Source organism: Artemia franciscana, chromosome 18, assembly GCF_032884065.1.
Source record: "Artemia franciscana chromosome 18, ASM3288406v1, whole genome shotgun sequence".
In the NCBI taxonomy this organism is placed as follows: Eukaryota; Metazoa; Arthropoda; class Branchiopoda; order Anostraca; family Artemiidae; genus Artemia; species Artemia franciscana.
Genome location: NC_088880.1, coordinates 14,166,605 through 14,180,831, shown reverse-complemented (window position 1 = coordinate 14,180,831; position 14,227 = coordinate 14,166,605). Strand labels below are relative to the sequence as shown.

At 35.9% G+C, this 14,227-nt stretch overlaps 1 protein-coding gene across 2 annotated transcripts in view; it reads right to left on the bottom strand.

Annotated features, from left to right (window-relative positions):
- LOC136038652 (elongation factor Ts, mitochondrial-like) overlaps positions 1 to 14,227 on the bottom strand; it is a 69,091-nt gene continuing 54,864 nt past the window's right edge. For both annotated transcript variants that reach the window (XM_065721905.1, XM_065721906.1), the window contains 2 exons: positions 6,476 to 6,655; positions 1 to 2,393 (listed from right to left, as the gene is read on the bottom strand). In XM_065721905.1, coding sequence (XP_065577977.1) covers positions 2,313 to 2,393; positions 6,476 to 6,655 — 261 coding nt within the window. In that variant the 3' untranslated portion in view covers positions 1 to 2,312. The remainder of the gene's footprint in view (positions 2,394 to 6,475; positions 6,656 to 14,227) is intronic.

The window sequence follows — 14,227 nt, the reverse complement described above, 5'->3', positions numbered from 1 at the left end:
ATTCGTTTTTTAGTTTTGTTTTTCTCCTTTATTTTTTTCCTTTTTTTTTCTTTTTTAGCTTATTTAGATTTTTAGATTTTTTAGTTTTTTTTATTAGTTTTTAGTTTTTATTTCTTTTTAGTTTTTTTGTCCCGGTCGTCATTTATATCCCCCTGTTTCCCCCGGTGTCCCCGTTGTAGTTGTGTCCCTGTGTCCCGGTCGTTATTTATATTCCCTGTGTCCCGGTCGTCATTTGTATCCCGGTGTACCGGTCTGTATATACATTCGTTTTTTAGTTTTGTTTTTCTCCTGTCCTGGTCGTCATTTATACTCCCTGTGTCCCGGTGCTTTGTTGATTGCTAATCGAACATTCCTTTTGTCCTGGTCGCTTTCTCTTTGAGTGTCGTCATTTATTTTTTTCTTTTTTAGTTCTTTTAGTTTTTACCTTTTTTAGTTTTTTTTTAGTTTTTAGTTTTTTTAGTTTTTTACCTTTTTTTAGTTTTTTTAGTTTTTTAGCTTTTTTATTTTTTTTATTAGTTTTTAGTTTTTTTGTAGTTTTTGCCTTTTTTTTTAGTTTTTTGTCCTGGTCGCTTTCTCTTTGAGTGTCGTCATTTATTAGTTTTTTCCTTTTTTTTTTTAGTTTTTTATTGGTTTTTACCTTTATTTTAGCTTATTTTTCAGTTTTTTCCTTTTTTTTAGTTTTTTTTTATTTTTTATTTTTTTTAGTTTTTTACCTTTTTTTAGTTTTTTTAGTTTTTTTAGTTTTTTAGCTTTTTTACTTTTTTTATTAGTTTTTAGTTTTTTTTTGTAGTTTTTGCCTTTTTTTAGTTTTTTCAGTTTTTTTTTTTAGTTTTTTATTGGTTTTTACCTTTATAGTTTTTTTAGTTTTTTAGCTTTTTTATTTTTTTTATTAGTTTTTAGTTTTTTTTGTAGTTTTTGCCTTTTTTTAGTTTTTTCAGTTTTGACGTCACCTAATCCAGTTTTTTCAGGTGACGTCACCTGACACATCCATCCACACATCCATCCACACATCCACAGACAGACAACTTATTTTTATATATATAGATATATATATATATATATATATATATATATATATATATATATGTATATATGTTTTTAACTACGTAAAACATGCGAATATACAACATTCTTCGCTGTCCCATTGTCTGTGCACATAAATAGATTGTCAGGTTTACTGACTCTTGAACATGCATCATTTGTGTCCCGGTATCCCAGTTTGTAATTTCTCTTTGGGTGTCCCGGTCGTCATTTATATTCCCTGTGTCCCGGTCGTCATTTGTGTCCCGGTCTGTAATTTCTATTCGAACAATCCCTGTGTCCCGGTCGTTATTTATATATCCCGCCTGTGCCCCCGGCGTCCCCGTTGTAGTTGTGTCCCTATGTCCCGGTCGTCATTTATATTCCCTGTGTCCCTGTCGTGATTTGTGTCCGGGTGTCCCAATATGTAATTTCTCTTTGAGGTTCCCGGTCGTCATTTATATTCCCTGTGTCCCGGTCGTCATTTGTGTCCCGGTGTCCCGGTATGTAATTTCATCAGTTGACAAACATGACGTCCGTCGACAAACCACTTTATGACGCATACAGCTCAATCCTATATATATATGTTTTTAACTACGTAAAACATGCGAATATACAACATTCTTCGCTGTCCCATTGTCTGTGCATATAAATAGATTGTCAGGTTTACTGACTCTTGAACATGCATCATTTGTGTCCCGGTATCCCAGTTTGTAATTTCTCTTTGAGTGTCCCGGTCGTCATTTATATTCCCTGTGTCCCGGTGTCCCGGTCGTCATTTGTGTCCCGGTCTGTAATTTCTATTCGAACAATCCCTGTGTCCCGGTCGTCATTTATATATCCCGCCTATGCCCCGGCGTCCCCGTTGTGGTTGTGTCCCTATGTCCCGGTCGTCATTTATATTCTCTGTGTCCCGGTCGTGATTTGTGTCCGGGTGTCCCAGTCTGTAATTTCTCTTTGAGGTTCCCGGTCGTCATTTATAATCCCTGTGTCCCGGTCGTCATTTGTGTCCCGGTGTCCCGGTATGTAATTTCATCAGTTGAAAAACATGACGTCAGTCATGTTTCAAAACAACTTCATGACGCATACAGCTCAATCCTTATAATGACGTCAGTTGACAAACATGGCGTCAGTCGACACACAAACATGACGTCACTCGACAGACACACACACACACACACACAGACAACTTATTTTTATATATATAGATATGTATAATTATAGTAAGCAACACAAGTATGCAACAACGAAATTATACAACAACAAAATAAAGGATAAGAAACATAAATTATTCAACTTACAAACATATGCCGGTCTGTTTGCCTTTTCATCACTTCTGTCAAGCAATGATTTGTAATAGTTGTAACTAGATCCTAAAATAAAATTTGAAGAGATTACATTTACTCTCCATTCAATAGAATCAAAGAGACAAATTAATCCTTTTTATTATAAAATTTAGACCTGTGATCAGGAAAGGAGAAGGTGAAAAGGTGAATCCTGTTCAAAGGTCTCCTGTGCATTTTATAAGAACGGCATAGGGAGATTGTAGATAAATGAACGCCTAAAGCTATCCTTTGACTATTCCCCTGGAAAAGATCTAGCATATATTCCACAACCAATCAAAGCACCTATATATCGGAGCTATATTTGTATTGTCATTACTTAATTTTTGTGTTATTTTTAGACAATATTTGTATTGTCTAGTATCTTAATCATAGTTCAAAGAATTATCTTCGTATTCATTCAAACTTTATTTTGTACAGAAAAAATAGCTAAAAATTATCGCCGAAAAACAACGATCAAGTTGAAAAGTACACAAAATGTTGGATCCTTATCAAAGAATTAGCATTTGCTTAATATTAGGGATCGCGAGGGGTATACTTATTACCCCGGATTAGATTAAGAAAAATTGACAAGAAAAAATATCAAATTCAAAGGTCCTTAAGGTCAGAAAGTAGTAGTAAAAGCTGTATGTATTGGTTTCCCATTCTTTTTCTTTTTTAGAAAATATGCTTCGTTGACTGGTATAGAAAATAATCACGTCTTGAGTACAACAGTTACAATGAAAAGAAAAACGACAAATTTTTGGTCTTGTTGGCCAAAATTGAATTAGAGCCCACTTTTGTTCCTCGGTAAGGACCCCGACACCCTTTTCCTTCTTTTCTCATTAATATACATAATTTTGCCACAGTTTTAGCCAATTTCAAGTCGGAGAAGTCCATGACGTCTCGCTCCTATTTCCGATTCTCAAATACAGCTTCCAATATCTAATCGGACAGATTTGTTCCATCTTTCTGTTCTTTTGGCTATTTACCCTAGTTCTCAATTTTTCATTTCTCCTGTTTGATTAAACAAAAGAAAAAAGCTTTTTCAAATGAAATTAAAGGGCAATATTAAAACTAAAGTAAAACAGTTCAAAATAGGGATAAAACCTTATAATTGACAGTGAACAGATATAAAATTATTTAACTGGATATTTCGAACACATATACAGTGTTCATTATCAGCAAAAAACAGTTTTTGAGTTTTACTGCTGATGACGAACACTGTATATGTGTTCGAAATATCCAGTTAAATAATTTTATATCTGTTCACTGTCAATTATAAGGTTTCATCCCTATTTTGAACTGTTTTACTTTCGTCATGGAAAGGCAGTGTGGTCTAAGAAATTATCTAAATATTAAAACTTAAAACAAACGGAAATAATTCCGTACATAAGGGTGGCTGTACCCACCTCAACCCCTCGCTTGTTACGTTGAAGGTTAGTAGTGATTCATAAAAGCCTCTTATTCGAATTCGACAGCCCTAGTGTTTCAGGAGTCGTTCTTAAACTTTAGGGTAATAAGTGAGGGATTGAGGAGGGGACAGCCACCCTCACATATGGAATAATGTCTGTCCTTCTTGAGATTTAGTGTTACCTTACTTTCAGCTGAAATTCTTTTCGTATAATTTCTGATAATTTTTCAAATCATGCCGAGAAAACCTTCCCCTCCCCCTCCCCGTTGAAGATTTGCATTCATCCTGCGGAAAACTCTTCCAACAGTTCTTTCTATACTAAAATTCACCCTTGGAAAATCCTCTTACATTTATTTGAAAAAAGACTTGTTTTCTTATCTTAATTTCTGATCGTTTTTCAAATCATTTCGGAAACCTCTCCATGGAAAATTTCCAACCGAAAATCACCCATGGAAAGATCCTTCCGCAGAAAATTCCTCCACAGGAGATTCCTCCAGAGGCCCCAAGAAATCCCCCCGGACACTTTCTTCCCCGTTGAAAATATCCTTTGGCCTATTCCCCCAGAAAGATCCTCTCAACAAGTAAAATTAAGCACCCAAAGAGGAAATAAGAAAAATAAAAAAATTCCGTACATCAATTCCAGAAAATTCCCCCGCGTAAATTTCCCTGATGAATCCCAAAATGTAATCTCCATAGAAAATTCCCAAAACCTGATGAACATTCCCCAAGCCCCAGATAATACCCCCCTAGAAAAATTCACCCGTATGTAAACTTATGTAGCCAAGGAGAGAGTGAGACAGCTTTAATGCATATTTCAGTCTTACAAAGATCTTTACGTCATTAACAGCAGCAAGTAAACTATTAACAGCAGCAATAAAACATAACAGCAGCAATAAAACATAACAGCAGCAATAAAACATAACAGCAGCATTAGCAGCATTAATATTCACTAACAGCATTCATTATTGAAAACTGGCGACCGATTCCGATTTTACCTCTTTTCTCAATAATATTAGAAAAAGTTGTCATAAACGAAAATATGAATTTCTCCAGGTTAACGAATCATTAAGTGAAACCCAATTTGGGTTCCGAAAGGGACACTCCACACAAAAACCAGTGAGGGGATACTACTAACATCACCCATTATTATGAAATCCTTTAGTAAGCTTCGGACCAGTCTTGGCTATACAGCCATTGTTTTTCTTTCTGATTGTCAACTTTTTATTTGGAAGAGGCTTTTACTTTATGCATACTAACGAGAAGTTTTTTAGGATAGTATTTCACAATTTATAAATTTTATTTGGACATTTAAACTATTCTATAAACCACTTTGTAAAAACTATTATAAATTTTAAACTGTTCCGTGCATTCCCTTCTTGGTAGCTTTCTCCATCCTATCCCTGTTGCATGGACTGCTTTCTCAATAAGACTCTAGTTTTATGAACTTCACCCTTCCCTTACAGCGTTGCCTGCGAACAGTTCCAGAATTAACCTTTTAATATTTGTTATGCACGAGAAAATCCAAATAAAGACAGATACTTTTTTCAAATAGTCAATCTGCTAATATATGCTGATACTTGCTCATAAATGCTGTAAAATAAGCCAAAATGAAATAGTAAACACAAAGAAAGATTCCTAACATAAATAGCATCAATTCCATTGGCTCCTTAAAAGCTTAATTTTACTGGTCATTAATCAATATAAAGTAGAAACGCTGTATCCAGTTCTTACTTCAAAAGCTTTTTATCGGTGAAAAAATTTACCTTTTTCCTACAAGAGAAACACAAAGTAACTTTTCTCTTAAATTGAAAAGAAATGATGACATGATGACAAGAAGGCACGAAAATATGACAAAAAGTAAATAAGTGACTTCACGGAACTGTTTAACGTCTAGAAAGCTTGATATCCTGAAGACAATTGTACACCAAATTGTGACAGAAAGCATACAAATGTCGAAGGTATGCGCCAACCTTGTAATGAGAGTGGTTGCCGATTACTAAAAGAACAATGGAGCTGTAATTTGTCAAGAACTGTTGCACTGCTGTGGGGATAACCTGATTTTTTGGGACAAGGTGGTCACAAACCTCAGCTTTTTAATACGACACAGAAACAAAAGAGGATGATGGCATCCTCTTTTTTGGGGGTGCCACCCCCCCAAAAAAGCAAAAATGAGCAAATCATATATCGAAGCAATGCTCATTGTGTTTTTGTTTAATGAAACATCCGATTTAGAATTTGTTCCACTTGACCAACCAGGCAACACAAAGTTTTTATTTAGAGTACTAAAAATACTACCAAAACTGGTCTACTGTGTTAGGCACAAGAACAAAAACTCCTGGAGGTTGAACCATGACAATGCTTCCAATTACACTGTCTTTATAATAACTAGCTACCTGACCAGGACCGGGATCTCAACGCTCTCCTAGCCAGCTTAGGGAGCAAATTTGTCCCATCCGACTTCTTTTTGTTCCCAAACATTAAAAACTCCCCAAAAGGCGCTTTCTGAACGATAACGAGCTTTCTGAAGAACATTATTAATAACAACTTCCAGAACGCATATAAGGCATTAAAATAGCGTTATAACAAGCGCAACGATTCAGGGGGGACTAAGTAATTAAATATTGAAGATTCAACAAATTGGACACTGAGTTCAATAAATTTCCTAAATAAAAAAGGGCGCATTATTTTTCGGGTAGAAATATATATCCATATATAGTACCTGAAATCTAGCATTTCTTGCAACAAAGTCAGTTTCACAATTTAACTCAATCATGGCGGCAACATTTCTCTCTTTGTTGACAGCTATTCCAATGAGACCTTGAGCTGTAGACCTATCTTGAAGCTTAGTTGCTTTTGCCCATCCTTGCTCTTGGGCTTGGGCGTGCAGCCACTGCTCAGCCTTAAAAAAGAAAAGTACATGTTCAAGCTCTATTTATTTTCATAAAATAACAATAACAAAAACAATATCCCAAAGGGCTCAATGGCCCGTTATTTGGGAAACGGCATACAATAAATAAAGAATCATAAAACTTGTCATAAACATACTAACCAACGTCTAAATATAAATATATAAGGAAAAGAAATCAACTCATCGGCAGTCCCCACGAAACAGCGACCCTCACATCACCCGACAATAAAATACAAATTAAAATTCTCGCGTCATCGAGGATACAACACCAACAAAACAACAACCCAAAAAAGAAAAAAAATAATAAATAAACCATAAGAAACATTTAATAAGAAGCCTTTAATAAGAAACTTTTCATCTGTCTCTTAAAGGAGCCAATTGTTCGTGACTGCCGGATCTCAGCGGGAACCAAGTTCCAAGCACGCCCCACAGTCACAGCCAGGCCGAAGTCTGAACGAACCGAGGGACTAGCTGGAATCATCACATCCTCCCGGTTACGAACCATATACAAATTTACTTCCCCTACTAGTTTAAGCTGTCGCGAAAAACAACATGGGAGATCTCCCTGGAAGCATTGATATGCCAACGAAGATAGAGATAAAACATAAATATCTTTAATCTTGAGGAGGTCAAGAGGAGTGTCTGTAGCCGACTGGAGAATTCTTGCCGCTTTCTCATAAAGATTGTGAATAGGAGCAAGTATCGAGGGAAATGTGGACATCCACACAGACAAACAAACGTAACAGCTGAATTTGAAGAAAATTAATACAATTGACCAAATTAAGCTTACGTATAGCCTAATTATGTACAAAAACAGACTCGTTTTTAAAAAGTAAAAAAGTTAACCTGAAAATTGAGCTTAGAAACAATAAGAAATAACTAGAAGTCTGAAGGGAGACTACCTCACAATCTCCTTCTATTTATGGCTGTTATGTTTAGCCTTTCCATACGAGGGTTCCTACTCCCAAAACATCTGGGTTAACCCTTGATTAAGCCTCTTTTTACAGGAGTACTGACAGGGGCTTTAAACCCAAGCAGCGAAAGCACCCACAACCCCACAGTGATTGCACAGTCATATAATTGTTCTGTTACTCACGTAATAATATTAACTGCATATGTTGTGATTCTGCACACGCATCTCCTCACAGAATTTCATGATTTCTAGGCTCCAGGTAATAATTCCATATATTCTGCTTCTTCGTCAAATCCCTCCCACTGTCCTTTCAAAATAAATCCTTATTATGGATAAATGTTCATCATCAAACCTTTTGAATTAATTGGGTTTGAAGTTATTAGTAATTACCTGTTCGTTTTTTGTTTTTTTTTGGAACAAAAGGTCGTTTAAAAATCTAGGCACTATAAAGGTGCAAAATTCATGATATTCCTGATTGAATTTTGTCAATATCATCTCAATTACTACACAGGAGATCTTCTGTGACATATATATGAGTCTTTAGAATGCACACATTTTTTTTATTTTTATGATGAGTTGATCAAAGTTACTAAAATTTCGAGTCATAAGGCCTGAATAACTATGTTGCATTCTCTGTATAATTCCGCTCTATAATTCAGTTTTTAAAGAAAGATATTTTGTGCTTCTAAAATAACTTTTTATGCTGAATTCAAGCTTTATTTAAAAATATAGTCAGATTTTCTACATCGAAAGCTGCTATTGAAGTTTGTTGCATCTAGAAATCTGTATATTTTATATGAAATAAAAGAAAGAGGAATATGTCATGTAATTATTTACATGCTCTTTATTTAACCAAAAAGAAAATTGCAGCACCGTCTGTAAGATCACGGCAGGAGCCGATAAAACTGCTGCGTTTACTGACCAAGTTCGAAATTTCTGTAGATGACATGTCAGTATTTTCTTTGTCTTTATTTAACCGAACGAAAAGCATTGGTGGCGTCAAAAAAATCGGCACCACGATTACACCTACTCATTTTTTCTTACATAGTGCCAAAAAACAATGGGGGAGGGGTCCCCATCCCTGATTACATCACGGTCCTGAAAGCAGCTAATTGGTTATATCTAAGCTTAGGGGGGCCCTCACTCTAGCAAATAAATCTGTGATCCCTTACTCCTTCCTTTTTTTAACAATTACAATTTTCCACACCGATGACAAGAAATTAAACTCATTTAAATCATGGTTTTGTGTTAGCTGTGACCTAGCAATGTATGGAGCGAGCCAAAAGTCCTAAGAAGCAAAAAATAATAAGCGTATTCATACAGTGATTTTCTAGTGAGATAATTTATAAACTGATGCTAGTTTAGAAATAGCAACTTCCATCCGAATCCAATTTTGTTTACATTTTATATTTAGAATTTTTCGTTAATTCTATAAATTGCTAAAAGCCTCCCAATAATGGTGTCATATTAAAAAAAAAACTCACCATCAAAATTGCTGTGGGACCATCATAATAAAGATCATTGGGGATTTAGAATTCCCATCAAAATCAAAGGAAATTGAATTTCAACATTTCATCGCTGGTGAGTCTCTCTTCTTCTTCTTTATTCATTCATTTACCGGTGATCACAGCCTGCTTTATGGTTTTAAGGTGGTAATAACACACAAATTTTTGTTCCTATCCAAAATTTATGAACCCATAATGTTGGTGCCAATTAAAGTGCTGGGTGGCAGAAAAGATGAAAAGTTTTAGTACTACTTGTATCTCTCGTTTCTACCATTGACAGTCTACTGGATAGCTGTAGGGTGGTGATGATGGACTCGATCAACAGAAAAAAATTTCTGATGATCAGCTTTGAAAACCTATTATAGCAGCACCAGAATAATGAGCCATGTTGCCAAAAGAAAGAAAGAAAAGAGTTACCACCCATTAGCCTTATTTTTTACTAGCCCACGAACCTAAAGGATAAAAAAAACAACTCTGTGATTAGTTCAGGCATAAGGGACTGCTCTAATCAGCTCACACATCTTAGCGCCAGATATGGCATGGGTAAAAGCCACTTCAGGATGTCACCTATAGAATGGGTATGGTAAGGAAGCTAGTTGGGCTATTGTAGGGATTATCTTACTAAAGGAGTCTTTACATGCAAATGAGGCTCAGGAGAAGCTGGTTGTCAGCTTCTTAGCCTCAGTGAATATAAAACCTCCCTTTCTTAAATTTTTCCTTACTCAAGAGTAAAGTGATGACACTCTACCCTCCCAACCGCTTAATTTTATAAGGAAGTTGGCTTGAAGTGTTCCATTGGCATGGCATCTGACATGGCATCTTGTTGACAAAGCATCTGACATGCAAACCACAAGTTTGTGGTGGAAGACTCTTTTTATATGTATTTTAGTTACAAAAATAATCACTACTGAACTTCCTAACAAAATAACTCTAAAAAAGGAATGCTGAGAGCCAACCTGTTGCTGTTTCCATCAAACCAAAATGGCAATTCCAAAATGAAAGTGAAACATCAATGCTCATAATGAGGTTAGCACCTCTTGTTTACAAGAGATACAAATGATGTATTTAAAAACCAAATTAGAAATAAACAGAATTTCAATACTTATTAAAAATGGAAATTAAGAGCAAAATAAAATTTGAGAAGTAAACTGAAATTACCCCGGATAAAGGGAAGGAGGAGTTGCCCCCTGAAAAAGTGAAACAGAGATAAAAAATTTTACCTTCTCCTCAGAAACGTTTTGCAAAAAAAGCGGCATAGTTAATTAAGACGATTACATTGGAATATGATGCTATAAATATACTTAACTTTCAACGGACATATCGAAAATCGAAAAATCGAAACCCATATTTTAGAATCAAAACCAATATTTTAGATCCCAACTAACAATAAAGTGGTTGCTGGTGTTTTATCGAATAGTTACCACAATATTGCGAGCGACCAACTGGTGATTACAAACGTTTAATTGATCCATGAAACAATGTAATAGTGTTTTCATAATACCAATGAAAATATTGAAAAAGTGTTGTTTCCGGCAGAGTACAAGCAACCACTTGAAAGTTAAGAGTAAGGAATTCCTAAAATCAAATTTTCAGTTAATATTGGTCTTTACTTGTATTCGAAACGGCTTTCTTCATGTGCTTAATTCTAAGCTCACAACAAGCTATAAAAATAAGGTAATTAAAATTAGGGCATAGCCATTTGGATAATGTTGGAAAAAATTGTTAATTGGTTTTTGCATGAGCATGATAGAAGTAGCAGTAAGAGCAACACAAACATAACAAAACCATACCCTGGAATAGTACTGGAGGGTTGGGGGTGGGCAATCCCCACTATTATCCAGCCGTGCTTACAGAAACGGTTGCGTATTCAACCAAAGTTTATAATTATATAAGAATACCTCAAAAAGGTTCTGGGAGTGCTTTCCCCTACATACTTTGAAAAATTCCTGGCAATATACATGCTTTAATCCTCTACTAACAATCAACTAACAATCAAATGGTTTCTGGTGCTTTTTAGAATACTTCCTACAATACAACAAGAATTTAAGTGTTAATTATAAGCTTTTATTGGATACAATATACAATATAAAGATAATTCCATAATTTCAATGGAAATATTAGAAATACGTTGTTTCCAGCAGAGTTAAAGCAACCGCTTAAACTCTGTTAGATTAAGGGGTTAGATTAAGGGGGCAACTTTCGATTATTTGAAGCTAATAATGGTCTTTGCATGTATTTGAAACACCTATTTCACGTATTTAACTCTAATCAATGACGAAGTTCATGACAGGCCATAAAAAAGGTCATTAAATTCTAGAAAATAGCTATTTGGTTAAAGCTGAAAAACGTGGCAATTGGCTTTTTCATGAAAATGATAGAAGTAGTAGTACACAAAGAGAACAGAACCTTACTCAGGAGTAGGACTAGAAAGGGGGATATCCAGGGGGAGGTCAACTCTCCCTAATACCTAGCCATAGTTACAGAAACAGTTGCTTACTTAAATTGTCATTTAAAACAGGAGCCTCCAAACTACAGCTCACAGGCCAGACACGGCCAGCGGGGCCCTTTTGTCCGGCCCCTTAAGACCTTTAAATCACCACACAAGAACGGCTTTATATTATTTCATCGACTTTTCACAGTTAATGAACTGATACAGTGCTATCCAAAGAAAAGTTGACGTCACCTCATAGCATGTATGCCACAACTACTGGAGAGGATATATTCAATGAGTTGAAAAAACATTTGCTGATTATAACTTGGACTGGACTGATTTCAGTTGCTTGACTATTATTATAAGTAAGAACATGGGAGGTATATAAAAAGGCTTAGTTGGACAAGTGTAGCATATGTGTAATGAGATACACATTCTACAACCAATCCTGCACTGTATTATTCACCAGCAAGCTGTGTTTCCCAAATGTATGGACATTATGAGTGTACTGAATCTGGTAACGAAGATGGTAAATGGAATGAGGTCACAGGGGCTCAACAGCAGACGGTTCAGAGACATGTTGAAAGATACAGACACAGAATCAAAAGATTTACCACATTACGCAATAGTAAGTTGGCTAAGTTGTGTGAACATCGCTCACACAACGAGTGAGTGGCATAAGAGTGGCAAACATGTGTGAACAATCGCTCACGAGTCGAGTATCTGAATTAATAAAGGAAATACATGGCCTCTTAGAAAGTAAAAGCAAGTCACAACCATTACTGTCTTATGAAGGGTGGGTATGGAAATCGGCCTTTGCTGAAGACATTACTGGTCATTTAAAACACCTTAGCCTAAAACTACAAGGAGAGAAAAAATCAAATTTCTGATCTATACACTCACCTAAAGGCTTTCAGATCTAAACTTGTCTTGTTTCTGGAACAAGTACAAGCAAACAACTTGAGGCACTTTCAGCAGCGCAAAGTCTTCACGGTTAGAGCAACAGCTGAGCTCCCTACATCATTTGCACGCGAGATCATCAGACATCCGGATGCAGATTCAAGAATGGCTTCCTGAACTGGATTAAAAGGCAGAAGAGCTTTTCGTATTCATTTGAAACAGATGTGGCCAGCTGCATAGATGAACTGCAGATGGAAGCCATTAAGTTGCAAGCAAATGACCTCCCTAGGGACAAGTTCAAAGAAGGACTTATAAGTTTATACAAGTTTCGCCTAAGAAAAACTTTTCTAATGTCAAAGCTTTTGCAACGTGGTACCTTTCAATCTTTGGAACAGCATACTTAAGCGAACACACACTTTCGAGGAGGGGATACAGAAGGAACAATTTGAATAGTAGTGGTTGTATCAGTAGTAATAGCAACAGTAGTAGCATTTGCACTTTGCCTTTTGGTCAGTTGAATACCTCCCTCATCACGCCCTGGAAGTTTTAGCTTAATATGCTAAGCTGTTCCTAAGATATTACTGACGTACCGTTTGACAACTGGTATGTGCATAGTGTGCATTAATTTAGTTCAATCCTCCCCCTCATTTCCTGAAATTGTCAATTCCATACCCTTAGCCTTAAAAGTAGTCTACATTGGAAAAAGTAGTAGTTGTAGTAATTGCATGTACATATTGCTTTTTGGTCAATTAATCATCACCCTCATCATTTCCTTGTGTGTCAGCTGAATACCGTAGTCCATTCCTGAAAATATACCCTTTTGTAAACCTGTACAAACTTTTTTTTAATTTAGTTCCACACCCCGTCAAAATTTTCATCTTAACAGCCTTAGTAGTAGGCACAATAGAAAGAGTAGTAGCAGTAGCAGCAATAATAACAGCAGTTGTAGCAGTAGTAGTAATAATAGCATGCACATATTCCCTATAGGTTAATTGATTATTCTCTTATCATTCCCCGAAAGTTTCAACTTAATACCCTAAGCCATTTCTCAGATATGCACCTTTGGCAACCTGTACACACAGAGTGTGTTTTGATTTAGTTCAACTTTCCCTCCAACATTCCATGAAATTGTCACTTTCATATCCTGAGCCTTAGTAGTAGCTGTTCTATCAGTAGTAGTATCCACATATTGCTGTTTGGTCAGCTGAATATCCTCCTCATCAAGTCCAGGAAGTTTCGACATAATATGCTAGGCTGTCCCTAAGATACTGCTGATACACCTTTGACAACTGGTATGCCCATAGTATATTTGAATTTATTTCAAGTTTACCTAAGCATTTCCAGAAAATTTCACCTTAATATCCTTAGCCTTAGTAGTAGTCACAGTAGGAAGGGTACCATAGTTGTAGTAGCAGTAGTAGTGGTGGTGGTAATAATAGTAAAATGCACCTATTGTATTTTGGTCAATTGATCATCATCTTCATCATCTCCTGAAAGCTACAACTTAACACTCTAAGTCATTCCTGAGACAACCTACATGCACATAGTGTGTTTTGGTTTAGTTCAACACTCCCTCAACATTCCCTGAAAGCTTCCCCTGAATGTCCTTAGCCTTTTTGGGCACAAAATGTAAAACAAGCCCCCTTTTCGCAAAAACAAATACCATACACAAAATAATGGCGAAATTATATAGCTTACAGCCTTTGCCCCAAATACTGCTTCAGAGGTTGTCGCCCTAGTGGCATAGTTATTGTATCTTACAACCAAACTTAACAAGATGGCTATTTGAAAATTTTCATTGAATGTTTTTGAAA